The sequence below is a fragment of the Nymphalis io genome, chromosome 9, assembly GCF_905147045.1.
Source record: "Nymphalis io chromosome 9, ilAglIoxx1.1, whole genome shotgun sequence".
NCBI lineage: Eukaryota > Metazoa > Arthropoda > Insecta > Lepidoptera > Nymphalidae > Nymphalis > Nymphalis io.
This window is the reverse complement of record NC_065896.1, coordinates 4,272,121-4,288,206: the sequence shown is the minus strand read 5'-3', so window position 1 is coordinate 4,288,206 and position 16,086 is coordinate 4,272,121. Positions and strand designations below refer to the sequence as shown.

Below are 16,086 nucleotides of genomic sequence, written 5' to 3'. Positions count from 1 at the left end.
TCGCCTTTATCATATCCAAACATAGATTATAAGGTTATAATTATACGGTTATAATCTATGTTTTGATATGTCACTCGGAAAATATATATTTTCTGTCTTCAAATAGAAATACACAATTTTTTCAGTATTTAAATGTTCTATAAGATATTTTATATTTTATTTAATTTAGCGTCATAATTGCTACACGTTCTATATTCATGCAACGGAATTTTTGCATTTTACTGTCGACAATCACGCACGTGAGCGACTAATAGCACATTTACTACTCTTTATTAAAAATAGAAATTAAAATAAATTTATAACTAATAACTGCTCAATTATAAATATAAATACAAAAGTGTAGCGCCGGTTTTATCTCCTACCGCTAGTCTCAAGTCTATGGATTCAATGGCAAAGAGTATACATACTTTACTGTCTTAAGTCATTCAAGAAAATGACGTAAGTATTAATTTTAAATAAAAATAATAGATTATCACAGAAATTGTTTTCGGCTAATTTCTGTAGCAATAGGCTATGTTACTAGGTGAACGAATGAATTATGATTAGACTTTATCGACAGATCCAACAAATCTAACCCCGATATTTTTTTATTTATATACTATTGAAGCGTCAGTACCGCAGTGATTCAGGCCACCTGGCGATGTAAAAGTCGCAGGTTCGATCCTTGGGCCTAGGCTTGGGCCATTTGTCATCCTCACTCTTAACACAAGCTACTGGTGGTAGGGCTTTGTGCAAGCTCGTTTGGATAGGTCGCACCCACTCATCGGATATTCTACTGCAAAACAGTAGTACTTGGTATTGTTGTGTTCCGGTTTGAAGGGTGAGTGAGCCAGTATAAGATTGGTGGCGCATTAGCGATGTAAGCGATGGTTAACATTTCTTACAATGCCAATTGGCATTGGTGACCACTTACCATTAGGTGATTAATACTTAATTGGAGGGATAATTAGAAATGTTAGCAATTTCCTTAAAAAACGGGAACTGATAATATCTATATTTTTTAATTAGGTGCTTATTACAATACTTTACATCTTAAATCACGTAATAATTATGGTCGTATGACTTTTGTAAATGCAACGCTACCTCGGATCAATAAAAATCTCTCGGCTTACTCGCCGTACGTTAGTAGTAGCTAGCTGTCAGTCGGCATGATTTTTTCCGACATATTCAACAAACTTCGTCATATTTCACAAAGTTTTAAATTATGCATCTAAACCTTGCGCATGAATCATTCCACCCATCGTTGAAAATCGTATGAAAATTTTACTGATAATTCATTTTTCTATGGAATAGGAAGGCGGACGAGCATATGGGCAACCTGATGGTAAGTGGTCACCAACGCCCATAGACATTGGTACTGTAAGAAATGTTAACCATCGCTTACATCACCAATGCGCCACCAATCTTGGGAACTAAGATTTTATGTCCCTTGTGCCTGTAATTACAGTGGCTCACTCACCCTTCAAACCGGGACACAACAATATTAAGTACGGCTGTTTTGCGGTAGAATATCTGATGAGGGGGTGGTATCTACCCAGACGAGCTTGCACAAAGCTCTACCACCAGTAAAATGCTAATATATACTCCTTAAAATTAATAATATTTATTTCACGTTACAAACGTTTTTTTATAAATATTAGGCGTCCATTACAAACTCATGCAGGCATCAGACAGTTTCATAAGTTGTGAATTACAAATGAATGTTGGGATGATGACGATTATCGACATTAGACGCTCATTATCATGTAACTGAACTGCAGTTACATGATAATGTATGCGAGCGGATGTAGTGTACAAAGCTGAATTAACTTCGTAGAAGTATGTGTTTTTCAAACAAAGTAATTGCAAGTTTGTATTCAGTTATGGCCATAATCAGTCATCGATTACAATTTTCTAAGAAATTAAATGTTATCTTCTTATTACACTGTAATTTGATAATTGCTATTTTAAAAATATTTTATTCGTTTTGCTATTATTAGCACTACAAACAGTTCTTGACTGATATTTCTTTAATTACTTAATTAGAATAAATCACTATCCATAATATATATAAAATATCCACTTTAATTTTACTTTCAAATTTCCCATAACGCTTCGCCGTTGATTAAAATGCACTTTTTTTCACGAATGTTATATTATCACAGATCAGTATTAAATTTTTTAACCAATGACGTCACTTCCATAAAAGCACAAGGTTCTTATACTTACTATTCCTGTCCAAAGAAATCCGAAGAATAAACATAGGTACATACAAAAGCTAGGTTGTAATACGTAACATTGTAATGCTTTGCTTACACATGCTATTAAAAAGCATACTCGCTTATGTGTGTAATAAATGCTAGCGATAAAGCACACCACCACAACCAATGATAAGCCAGAGTGTAATATAACCGCATCGGTTTAACCACATCGAAAATAGTAAGTGTATATTGGAGCGAGTTTCGTGGAAACATCGCACGCGTCTGACGTGTTTTTTATTTTAAATACTAATTATAATTTATAGAAATGTTATTGTTAAAAACAAATAAGTGATTTAAGTTGTTTACGGTTGTTAACGATTTTCGTACCTCGCTTGATTTATCGCTTTGACTGATAAGATTACGCGAAACCGTAAGTGTGTTATTTTATTTATGCTAATAATTATATTTGTAAACATAATCATGTTTTAGGATTACTTATGACGATAGTACACAAGCTGTAATCAGGATAACTACTATTCTATTAAAACAATAGAACATTCATTAATTATAATTAAACATAGTTTTTCTTGCTGAAATATTTTTTCAATTGAAGGATTTAGGGATGATTGATATCAAAATGCAGCTAAATCAGCTTGGAGACGTTTGTCTGTAGTAGTGCACCGTCAGCAGCATAAATAGAAAAAAAACCTTTTCTAGTTATATTTTTATTACACTTATTATTATACATATTAAGTCTAATTTTATATCATGAATTTCTGCAATTGCAGGCATTACATAGTCGTTCACATTGTCGTTTTCGGTCAAAAGATCATTTATAATAATGATAATTAATTCGTTCTGATATTGCATCTAAAGCCTCTACCCTAAAATTAATTTTCCACTACAATATAACGTGTAGATTGTAGTTAATCATATATCTATTACTCTACAGTTTTGCCTCAGCTATTGTTAATGTAGCGTTCATGTTTATTGTGTTTTTTTTTTGCTTTCCACTTCACTTTCCCCCATATATTTTACTATGAAATAATTAAAAAGAAAAGAATAATAAACAAAATGACACTTGACAAACTAATGCTACTTAGTTCACGGCACGTGGTAACTAATCAGGTAACTTGTTTATTTCGATTTATGACACTCTGTTTATTAAACTATTATAACAGTAGAATTCTTAGATCTGACATTCAAGTAATATTCCAGTGATACTTAGATAAATTAGGAGTAAAACGCTATTTTATGACCAGTACTGGTACTCTAAACAAAAATAAATAAAAAAATAAAGATAACAAATGCCTATAATAGGCTATTTCTTTAAATTACAATTTCTTAATAAAATCTTTAATTATATTTTTATATTATAAAGCTGGAGAGCTTATGTGATTCAACGCTAAGCTGAACCAGTCCGTTTTGATTAATTATTTTTTAAATATAACTTTACGAGAGCGTAGTAATGACCATAAAAAGTTAATTTTTCTGGCAAACTGTATTTCGTATAGGACAAAATTCGAGGCACAATTATTATTATACTCCGTCCAACCATTTATTTTACTTTTGACATAAGAGCACCAATGAAGTTCCATAATTATTGACAAGCAACCAAAGTCAGAAAAATGCAATTCTTTATGGTCTCTGTATTTTCTTTACAATAGTGAAACGACGTGCTCTATAATCGCCTTTATTAAACATTTATCCTTCCAACAGTTACTGATATCGATATTTATTTTGTAACGAAGATTATTCAAGTTTTTTTTTCCATGTAAAAATATAAAATATGGCAATATAATTTTTTTACAGAAATATATCATTTTATCAATAAGATAAATAACAACATTCGACCAGAATTACCTATATAATTTTCGCTTGTCTTATTAATTCGCACCAATACGCCACAGGTATTAGAGGTCCACCATTACGGCTTTTCAAAATAATCACGAAGACGTAACACAAATTTTCTTGATTGGCCTTTAAGCTCTTTACCTACATTTTGCAAGTATCTTACGGGGAAGGTAGTTTAAAACTTCTTATAAAAAGTCGTTTACTTTAAGAAATCGATTCGGTGACGCATTTCGACAACACTAATTGATTAATAGTTGAGCTGTCAAAAGTAAATAAAGGATTGGATGCAAAGGATAAATTTGTACCCACTTGAAGAAGGATTAAAGATAATCAAATGTTAGATCTATATATTACATGCGATTTGTTAATAGCTCTGCTAAATTTCCGCTACAAACAGTTATTAATAACAATAATAATAATAATTATTATTATTTATTTCCATGAAACATAGTTTTACAGATATAATGATTTCTTTATAAGTCTCTAATACATTTCGCCCACGATAGGCACGCGAATATATTTGTTAACAAGTAATTAATATTAAATTGTACATTAAAATAATTATATTAATATATGTATAAAAGGATGAAAATAAAAATTGGTTTAAATGTAAAAATAATTAATTAAATTCAATGATTTACTTAAGTTTATACATTTAAGTGCATAGTTAAATAATAAAAAAATTCATTTACTTTATTTAAAATAGGTCCCATAACCGTCAAATCGTCATGGTTAAAAACCGGTTCGAAATGTAGATTCTACCGAGATTCTATTAATACATCTCCATTTAATATTTGTAATACAAAATTATTCGTTTTTACTACTTATAGGTATTCAATTTAAAAACGACATGATAAAATATACATGATGAAAACCATAGGTACTGTCACTGGTGGTAGGGCTTTGTGCAAGCTCGTCTGGGTAGGTACCACCCACTCATCAGATATTCTACCTCAAAACAGCAATACTTGATATTGTTGTGTTCCGGTTTGAAGGGTGAGTGAGCCAGTGTAATTACAGGCACAAGGGACATAAAATCTTAGTTCCCAAGGTTGGTGGCGCATTGGATATGTAAGCGATGGTTGACATTTCTTACAATGCTAATGTCTAAGAGCGTTGGTGACCACTTACCATCAGGTGGCCCATATGCTCGTCCGCCTTCCTATTCTATAAAAAAAAAAAATATATATATTATTCAAGATCTCGAGCAATGATATCACGCCAATTCAGTGTCAAGTTGTTTATTTGACTTTACTCCTCATGTTGTTGGAATAGACTATATATACAAATATAATTGATTGAATTCCATTCAATTTCAAACAGTTATACCATAAAGTCTCACCTCCTAGTAAAACCGTGCGTGAGGCTTTAGATGCAATATCTACTAGCTTATTATCGTAGCTCATATCCATACATCTACAAAAATATCTATAAAATATATTATAATTGATTTATTCTATATTACAGAATTTTTACACAATTATTATTATTACAAAAGATTACTATGTAAATTTGATTAATGACCTTTTTTTAAATCAAATTTAAAATAGCCCCTCCCGATCCCCACCCGACGACGAAAGCTGCCTATAAACGCAGGCCGCATTTCCACACTGTATCTATTAAAATATATAATTGCTTAACCCAGACGAAGTCGCTACCTAAAAAAGAAAACAGTAATATAAACAACAGCTACGGGGCCTTATTTGATTTTATATAGCAACATGAGTATGAAGTATGGAGGCCGAGGCCGAAATGACTCAGTAGTTCGAACAATTAAAGCTTAACCGAAGATTACTTCCAGGCAATCGCTATGAATTTGCTTGTTTTTAATAAATTTCGTGCTCGCCGGTGAAGGCACGAAGCAGCGTGGTGGAATGAGCTCTAAACCTTCTCATTAGGCGGACATAAACAGGCTGTTATTTATGCAATGTTTATCTGTTTATAATTATAGTATCGCAGCTCGCAATATACATATTATTACTATAATGAAATAGTTATTATATATCTATATAAAATGTCGCCCTCACGCACGCCCAGTCAGTGGCGGCATTTATAAATAAAAATAATACAACATGAAAAACACAAATATAACGTAGTTGTTTTTTTACATACTAAATATTGAACGACTTTTTTTATTTTCAGAACATGGAGAAAGGCAGAAGAGTCCAATATTTTGCGGCATTTGCTTGTGAGTTTTATTTTTTATTTATGAGAAAATATTCATTTATTGTGTAAAATAATGCTGAATATATGAATAGGAATTAAAATTACAACCTTAAAAACTTGTAGTTTCGAGTGTCGTCTACATTTGCAAAGTCGAGGCGAGTAGTTATTTATTAAATAGATTAATATTGACATACATTTTTTTAATCAGTAGATAGTGATTTGATTAATATATAGATATAGGAAAAAATTCGATACCAATTATAATATTGTGCTAATTTAAAATAAAAAATATACTTCGTTCAGTTGCATTTTAAAAGTATTTTGGAATCGGTACATTAAATTACCGCCATTTAAAATTAAAATCGTGTTAAACAATGTTCTAATTTTATACTGTTCTGGCAAAAGGTGTATATAAAAATGAATCTATCAACCAAAAACATTTGTTTTGTTTGAATATACAACTTGATAAAATTAAGAATAATTACATACAAATGATGGTTCTGGTCTAGTCATCGTCCCTTCAGAATCTTCGGCCTGTACCAGAACAACGCCGGCACCGCCTTAGTGGTTGCTCTTTTCTACGAATCGGAGTATTAATGTTATATTGATAAGTACTGTTCATTACAATTGTTTCACGAATATTGAGTCTCATGAATATTGAAAGTCTTCGCTGCTCAAATTAACTTCACCTAGAATGTGTAGGTCATATCGTGCAAGTGAATTTCGGTTCTAATCGATTGCGATTCGGTGTTTCACACACCTGGCTTGCGATACTTAATTATATTCAGGAGTGTTTCATAGTTTTAGTAAAATTAAAGAAACACTTGTGAATATCCTACTGCTTGGCAGAGGACTCAGAAAAGTAAAAAAAAAAAGAAAAGATCCAAAGGTTATCTCCACGCAGACACTGTGGCAGAACTTTAGCTGCCACATGCAGGTTTTTTTATATTATAGGTAGGTAGGACTAGCAAATAGGCCACCTGATGGTAAGTGGTCACCAACGTCCTATAGACATGGGTAATGTAAGAAATGTTAACCATCGCTTTCATCGCCAATGCGCCTTCACCTTCAAACCAACCTTCCCAAGGTTGTTAGATGACTAAGATGTTATGTCCCTTGAGCCTGTAATTACACTGGTTCACTCAACCTTCAAACCGGAACACAATAATACCGAGAACTGCTGTTTTGCGGTAGAATATTTGATGAGTGGGACCACCCACGGGTACCAACTGGTACCAGGCTGGGTACCAACCCAGACGAGCTTGCGCAAAACCCTACCGCCAGTAAAGTAGTTTTCTCACGATATCCTTCTTCGCCGAGTAAGAGATTAAAAACAAAAATAAAATAAGTCACTGGGTCATCTCGGGTCACAGTATATAGTTTTATTAAGACATCATTTTATATTATAATCTTGAAATAACATACGCTTTGTAATGTATTTTTAATTTTTTTTTTAAAGTTGAAGAGTTCTATTTCTAGTACTCGGTTTCGGGGAACCAATATACGATGAATTGTCTTCATGTAAACGGTAGTGTGGTGTTATACGTTAATCTTTACTCAGATATCTTATTTCGTGATTACGCGAATGGTCATATTTTTTATACGAATAGCATTATTAACATTGTGTATACATATTTTTTTAAATAAAATCATTCGATAGTTTACTTAGAACTTAATTAGAAACAAACTATAAGTATGACTAATCTAAATTATGACTTGTTGTAATTTGTTAATTTTCCCTATTAGAAAATTATATTCAAATTTTCGGTATCAAATATGTAAAATAACAAAGGAGTGGATAGTACAATATACCCTGTGGCATCTTTCGTTTGTTATAGAAGTTATTTACTTATTGTTCTTATAGAAGAATAAGCTCAAATTCTTCATCACAATGGGAAGCCTTAGCCCAGCAGCGAGAAATAAACAGTCATAGTTACATTAACATTTTCAATATTTAAACCCAAATCAAACGTATTAATTCAAGGTTGACTGCCTCTTTGATCTAGTGACTCCTGGAATCCTGGGTTCAAACCCCAGGTTGGGCTAATAAAATTTTATTGAATTTTTCTGTCGAGCTTAGACTCTGAAATTTGAAAGTGTGTACACTCTGTATTTTTTTTTGTTACAACATTCACAGGCTCACAGTTGCCCGTGCCTTTTTTTAATTTCAATTTATTTTACTTAAGGGAACAAGATTTTTGACGCACTGAGCACTACAGTAGTTCCTAGTTTTTTTTTATTTTTTTATTATATATATGTATGTTCCTTAAAGGTATTATTTATTTTTATTTATTACATACTACTTTTATTTATTGCATACATTTATTACATCTTATTATCATTTTATTCATTTTTCTATTGTTGGGTTGCGGACCCTGCACCATGTTTGATCAGTGAGAGCACAGCCTCAGCGACAGTGCTGTCGCGTTTGTGAATAGCCATTTTTAGGCTGTGTACACTCTGCGCGCATACAGTAGTGCACCAATCGTGTGCAGTTGGCTAATCTCTCTTAAGATTGGCTGCCGTGGCCGAAATCGGTCAAGATAAGCATTTTTTCTTTCTTGTAAAAAATAAATAATGAAATTTTCAGTGTCTCTGGCAACCGCTACAATGGGAGTTTTATCTGCGTGGCCAACTCCTGTTTTACCAAAACTGCACAACAATGAAACAAGTTTGAACATAACGGATGTAAGACACTACACACTACACTACACTTTTACTTGTTTAAATTTGCAAATCTCATTCCATGCAAAGGAATCATAGCAAAATCCTAGTCTTAAAGAGGTCTTAAATTTATAAAATAAAAATCGATGCATATAAATAATATTGAATTTTAAATAAAAAACCTTTATTTTTTATTTTTGCCCCTCGATTGTCCGGTAACGGAAACGGGTAAAATACAAAAGGCAATAAATTAATTATTATATGTAGTATCCCATGATGCCGTTTAGTTTTTTTTCATCAAAATATGTTGTCTATAAAAAATATTTTGCTCGTTTATTATATTCAATAAAATAAAGAAACTGATAATGATAGTATTGTTTGTTTGTCTAATGAGTAATGTTTCTTAATTCGTTTGTGTTTTAAACATTAAATTAATTGTTGTAAAAATATGTGCATTAAGTAATAATGTTTTAATGTTGTCATATTTACTTGTATCGTTACTATATACTAATGTGATATTGATAATTTAAATAACGTTTGATAAAAAAAAATTAAATGCAAAATCTGTCAGATTAGTTTTGTTTATAATTTTCACAATAATCCCGTCTTACGCATATGTACATATGCATTAAGACATTAGATTACAAAATTTTGTCTCGTTTTAATTTGTCATTGATATTGATTAAGCCACATTATTTATTGTTTAAAATTACTTTTTTTACATATTGATCTCATAAGATTTGGGTCCATGATAATTCCCGGAATCCGGGTCCGGAATCCCCCGGATCCTTTTAAATATCGAATTCTGGTAAGCTCGTATTTCATCAGTTGCACAAGTAATCGTTTTTATATTTCCTATCTATGTAGTTGATCCTACATACGATCCGGTTGCATCCGGTATTATGTAGTATATACGAAACCAAAAATAATTCACGCGTACATTTCTCTTTATAGAATTGAATTTTTAAAGCGTCCAGAATTTAATTGAATAACATATAAAAAATACCATTGAATATAAAATAGTTTAAATAAACTAATATACGTGCTCTATAAAGTCTATACTATAAAGTAATTGGTTAGTTTTAAGTTAAAATACAAAATATAATTACTTATAGGATTGTCCTTGCAGAATGAAATAGCGACAATGCTGGCTATGTCTTCCCCAGGCTTCGTATTGGGCAGTTTGGCTACAAGATTTGTCTCTGATATGTTTGGAAGACGAGCAACGGTTCTTACTAGCGCTGCACCGTTTGCTACCGGAATGGTATACAATTCATTCTCTTTTTTTTTGGGCAGGAAATAACAAAGTTTGTTTTGAATGTATTCTTTTCAGTTAATCGCAGCAACAGCATACCAAGCTTGGCTACTTTGTGTGATGAAATTACTTTGGGGATTTGGAACAGGAATGGTTGCAACTGTAAGTATATTTAGCGTATTATATTATAATAATTAAAATACTGTTTAAAATATAGTAATTTAATGCATTCAATGGTTTCGGACATTCTCAAGTCTCAGTTACATTATTTGATCTTCTGATGCTCGGTTGCTGTGATTAAAAACAATTTGTTTTTCATATTGTTGGAAGAATGGCTTAGGAGGCGTAATTTAATAGCGTCCCAAAAAAACGCTACATGATAAAACTAAAACCTTCGGTTGCTGGTACCTTGTGCTGTTACACTGGCTCACTACTAAGTATTACTAGTTAGCGGTAGACTAATGAATGGGTGGTACCTACCCAGACGAACTTTCATGAGCAACCAAAGCACAAGCCATGTTAAATATAGAATAAAAACCGGGCATAATTGTATTACTTTTACCTCTAAATTTACTATTTTACTATTTCCAAATATTTTTTCAGGTTATTTCAATTTACCTCGCTGAAATATCAGATAAAGATCTGCGCGGTAAACTTTCAGTCGGCACCAGGTTTATGTTCAACTTTGGAAGTCTTCTGATGATATCCATAGGACCGTTCGTGTCCTATGATATTTTAAATTATTCTATATCAGTGTTGCCATTGATTTTTTTTGTGGCGTGTCTATGTATTCCTGAGTCACCTTACTACTATTTAAAGGAGGGCAAAGTTGAACTAGCGAGAAGGGCTTTGTTGCGTTTAAAAAAGAAGGAGGTAAGGGATTTTATTATAGTATTGATATTTTATTTAATAATTCATCCTTCCTCAAATAACCTTAATAAATAAATGATTAAAGTGTAGAGTTAGTATTTGTTGATTTCTATGCAGAATAAATAATAATTCAATTGTATTTAATTATCTGTGTAATTTGACCGTCGAAAAAGAATAACTACTGAGTTTGTTGCCAGTTCTACTCGGTAGAAGATATTTAGAATCGCTGGTAGCTTTATTACCTTGTAAAATGTGCTCGCACGAGTTTACATCAATGAATTATATTTTGATTTGATTGTCATATTGAATGGCTAAATCAGACTGGCTAGAAAAAAGTGTTACCACTACGAAAATTTATCGTTATATGTGAAAGTTATTGTGTCTTGTATTACATAACAAAGAACACATAAGTAAGCGTGCGTGTGCGAAACGAACTTTCTTATGTATCATCTAATTCACTAAATCAATATATATCAATTGCAGAACGTTGATAATGAATTGGAACTGATGAGACAGGACGTATCAAAGGAGATGAAAAACTCGAGCTCAACTGTGGAGCTTTTCACGGGCAAACAGTACAGACGACCAATAATTATTGCTGCAGGTAAATAATATGGTTAGAATTTATTAAATTCAATACTTTGCTTGCTTGCGTTGCTTTTCTTGAATCCATTTATTTAGCGCCAGCCAAGTATTATACACTCCAAGAAAGATATCGCAGGCTTTTGAGATCGGCTCCCTTAGGAATGTTTATTTTTATAGAATAAAAAGGCGGACGAGCATATGGTCCACCAGATGGTAAGTGGTCACCAACGCCCATAGAAATTCACTTACCCTTCAAACCGGAACCGTTGTGTTCAACAATACCAAGTACTGCTGTTGTGCGGTAGAATATCTGATGAGTGTTAACTCTAACACCAGTGTTTTTGCTTGTGGGTTGTATACCCGCCACTATATGACTAGTTGTGTTCTTCTGGTATTAACAGATTCACTTAACGCTCTTATCACTCACATCTCTTAATTGACGCCCATGGGTTGAGATAATGCCGTTCTAGTTTACTCTTTTGAAAACCTTCGGGATATATGATTATCCCATTATTAATTACATTAATGAATGATCTAGGATCTTATTTTGCATATAATATATTATGTTCCTGTTTCTCTATTTCACACAGTATCGTAAAAATACTACTTAATTGAATTTAAATACAATTTCATCAGGTGTTAATTTCAAATACGAGTCGCGTCGTATGATATTGAAATTGAAAAGATACGATCCTTTGTTCTTTGTGAGTGGATTAGCAACAAAGCGCTTTTTATGATCGTTGAAGTGATATCAAACTTTAATTTACTCTTTTGTTATAAATATATATAAATTATTCAATACAATAATTGTTGATGACGTTATAAATTTAATTCATAGTAATTTCCATACATTTTTGCTATGTGGCATGAACTTATGATATTTATCTATCTTATAATTATTAAGTACCTATAAAGATAAAAATATATAAACAGTATTTGTTTATTTATTTATCTTCTAACGGTGCACTAATACAAACGCAAAAACATCTAAAAACTTATTTGACTTTAGATAATTATTTTTATTCAATAGCGGTAAGCCGGATTTCGATAAAAATAGTACGTATGTTATACATAAATACACAATGTCAGATTATAATTTATGTCCTGTTACTCATTCGGGAATTTCCTTGATAATAAAACCATTTGTACCTGGACGTCATAATCAACTAATTTTTTTAAATATATATTGCTTCATATATAAATAATGTAATGAGTAATGGCGTTTTAATCTTGATCCATTGTTTTTTAGTGGTAGTTTTGGTATTTTTTTTCTGAACTTTCATATAGAGATATATAAAAACAGTGTAAACATATGTATGTAAATAATTATAAATGTACTGTTGTGTGAATTCTTTTTAATGTTAGTAAAACATAATTTGGTATTTAGGTTTAAAAATAACTCAGATAATGACTGGAGCTGTAACGATCCAACAATACTTGGGAAGGATTATGCAGGAAATTGACTCAGATATGAAACTATCGACGCTTCTTATTATTTTCGGTGCTGTTAAATTTCTTGTTGGTAAGTTTGACGAAATAATAATGTTTTTTTATAAATTTTTATATGTAATTCCAAGTGTGAAATGGCATTGTACACTTGAATTATTTAAAAAAATCGAAAACTTTATTCGTTGCCAGATTATAAAAATAAGCTGAATTATAATATTCATTCAATTAGTAACTTGAAACGAAGTAGTAGTAAGTAACCTAATTTGTATAACAATAATATTGTTATACAAATTTCTTCATTTCAGGTATAATGTCATCATGTTTAGTGGACAGAGTCGGGCGGCGACCACTTCTCATATATTCCTTTTTAGGTACAGGGATCTCATTAGCGATAGCCGGCTCATATTTTTTCTTACAAGAGGTTGTTCTTGTTGACCATTTGTCACTTCGTACTTTTGGGTACGTCCCTTTTATCGCATTAGTTTTTTCTAATGTTATATCAACCGTTGGATTCAATTCCATTATAGGAATTATTCCAGCAGAAATCTTCCCTTTGAACGTGAAAGCTGTCGCTATGACGTCACTAAACGTTTTCGGAGGTTTCTTAGGTTTTACGGTAGCGAAAAGCTATCAAGCAATCAAGAATATCTCGGGTCTTTGGGGAGTGTTATTGATATTTGCCTTAGTAGCAATATCAGGTGCTATTTTTTCATATTTCATTGTGCCTGAAACTAGAGGCAAGAGCTTACGTGAGATACAAGATATTTTAAATATTGGTGCTGATGATGTTCCCGAAGTGGAAAGTACTGAATTGAAGCAACTACGGGAGGAAAATGATATTAATCATAAGTGTTAGTGCTCGAACAATTGTGTGTTAGTTAGGAGATTTATTCTGCTTTTGATTATTGATTTTGATTATTGAATTTATATCTATATACTATAATTTATACATATATGCCTATATGACTGCCTCGTTGGTCTAGGAGCTTGATGTAAGGCCGCAGACCCGGAGGTCCTGGGTTCAATTCCTAGGTCGGGCCAATAAAAAGTTATTGGGTTTTTCTGTTAGAAATATCTCAGTAGTAGCCCGAAGTCTGGAAGTTGGAAGTGTGTACACTCCCGTGCCTCGGAAAGCAGGTAAAGCCGTTGGTTCTGCGCCTAAACTCTTTCCGGTCGTGTCAGATTGCCGTCCCATCGGATTATGAGAGTTAGGGGATAGAGAGTGCACTTGTGTTTGCGCACACACTAGTGCTCTATAATATGTCCTGCGCAGCTGGCTAATCTCTCTTGAGATCGGCCGCCGTGGCCGAAACCAGTCTGGAGGACATTGTTATTATTATACATATATGCTTTGGATACATTTTGAATGATAAATTACATTAGACTTAAGAATCAAAATGACAACGCTGACCAATGTTGTGATATTTTTATACTTTAATTTTAGGATTTAATATATATGTCATTAAAATAAAACTATTACAACTATCACATACATATATATACAATGTTTATATAATTATTATTCATTTTTGTATGAGTAGTAATTAGTAATATAATAAACACTTTTTTAAATCTGGAAATAAACGTTTATAAAATGAAATATTTGAGATATATAGAAACGTCATAAATACTTTTGTGTCGTTTGCATTTGTTTATTGCTGGCTCGGTCTACGAGTTCAGGTGGAGTAAGGTAGTGGAAATAGTTCCTCGTCTTATATCATAAGAAAGGTAGTTATGGAGTTTGCTGGTTGTAACTGTTTAAGGTTTCAAGTTTGTGCCAAAGGATTGAGTATTTTTTCGGCATTTGTGTTCAAAACACGACGTATTATTAATTTTAACTATCGTACTAGTAGTAGTTTTTAATATGTTGCTCTTAATTTTTTAATATTAAATTTATATAATAAGTTGCATTTGGTCCTTATTTAAAATAGGGTAAGGTAAATAAGCATTTTCAACCACCGTATTTACATATATTAGTTTTTATTTAGTGTTTATTGATTGGTTACGTAATGAACTTCTTGGCTATTATATAGTTTAGAATATTTAGTTTAGAATTTGTTTTCTCAGTTTGTTATTCGGGAATTTACTGAATTAAACCATTTTTGTACGACTGTTTCCTTTTACCTTTTTTTTCTTTTATCACCGCCACTTATCACGTAATTGTACTGCCAAACAGAAATATTTAGTATTGTGTTAAGGACAGACACAAAGGATATAAGGAATGGTTAATATTTCTTATTGCACCAATGTCTATGGGGATGGTGACCATTTATCATCAGGTTGCCCGTTTCCCAGTCCACCTTCCTAATTTATAAAAAAAAATATGCGTCGCTTTAAACTAATTTTTATATATTTTATAAATATTTGCTCTAAAACCAAACATTTATTATTAAGAAATATAGCTTTAATTTTGAACTTTTAGTTCAGGGGAATCGCTGAACGTGACTGCTATGTTATGCTGTTAAATAAAATAAAATTTATTCTGACTGAATAATTATAAATATATTAATTATTAATTTTAATTACAATAAACTTGTTGTTGTTTCACACTTTATATGATTAGTATTTACAGTATTTTTCTATAAGAACTCGCTTCATTACTCACCCGTAAAATGTCATTGACAACCGACTTATGGTGATGTACTATTTTGGTGCGTGTTTCTTGAAATGTTATCATTATTATGGTTAATGTCGCATATTACTATGTGACATTTCACAACCGTTTTCTCCGGTGAGTTTCAAGTTCGTTTTTGCAGAATAGCCCTATTGGGTGATTGAATTTCGCTCGGCTGTTTTTTTTGTGAAAATTAGCTTTTTTTCAGAAAGGTCACCTATATAGATAAATTTAAAAAGCAACATATTATCTATTCACAAAATTTAAGTCAAATCGTTAGAACCGAGTCCGATAGAAATAAAATAATTTTTTTATAAATGTATTATTAATTAATTATTATTAATTGCACATTTATTGTTATAAGATAAAATTTAATAAAATCTTTTTAATTTTGTAAATTTTGGTTTTATTTTTTTACATTTTCCCATGTGTGCTCTGTGCAAGTATCT

At 31.7% G+C, this 16,086-nt stretch overlaps 1 protein-coding gene across 3 annotated transcripts; it reads left to right on the top strand.

The window, feature by feature from the left end:
• The first annotated feature begins 380 nt into the window (after nucleotides 1-380).
• On the top strand, nucleotides 381-15,962 carry LOC126770799 (facilitated trehalose transporter Tret1-like). Of its 3 annotated transcripts, none has more exons than XM_050490366.1 (9): nucleotides 381-438; nucleotides 6,177-6,222; nucleotides 8,791-8,888; nucleotides 9,994-10,128; nucleotides 10,198-10,281; nucleotides 10,723-10,992; nucleotides 11,473-11,593; nucleotides 12,962-13,096; nucleotides 13,329-15,962. In XM_050490366.1, the coding sequence occupies exons 2-9, from the start codon at nucleotides 6,180-6,182 to the stop codon at nucleotides 13,877-13,879; spliced, it is 1,437 nt and encodes a 478-aa protein (XP_050346323.1). In that variant the 5' UTR covers nucleotides 381-438; nucleotides 6,177-6,179; the 3' UTR covers nucleotides 13,880-15,962. The 3 variants fall into 3 exon arrangements, with proteins under 3 accessions (XP_050346323.1, XP_050346324.1, XP_050346322.1); XM_050490367.1 differs by lacking the exon at nucleotides 381-438 and adding an exon at nucleotides 2,226-2,244; XM_050490365.1 differs by lacking the exon at nucleotides 381-438 and adding an exon at nucleotides 2,442-2,610.
• Nucleotides 15,963-16,086: the final 124 nt, after the last annotated feature.

Bases quoted from the DNA above. Each gene is read 5' to 3' on its own strand.
- LOC126770799 (XM_050490366.1), top strand. From the start codon at position 6,180: ATGGAGAAAGGCAGAAGAGTCCAATATTTTGCGGCATTTGCTT. The intron at 8,889-9,993 runs GTAAGACACTAC...TTGTCCTTGCAG, and splicing joins CAAGTTTGAACATAACGGAT to AATGAAATAGCGACAATGCT. The intron at 10,129-10,197 runs GTATACAATTCA...TATTCTTTTCAG, and splicing joins CACCGTTTGCTACCGGAATG to TTAATCGCAGCAACAGCATA.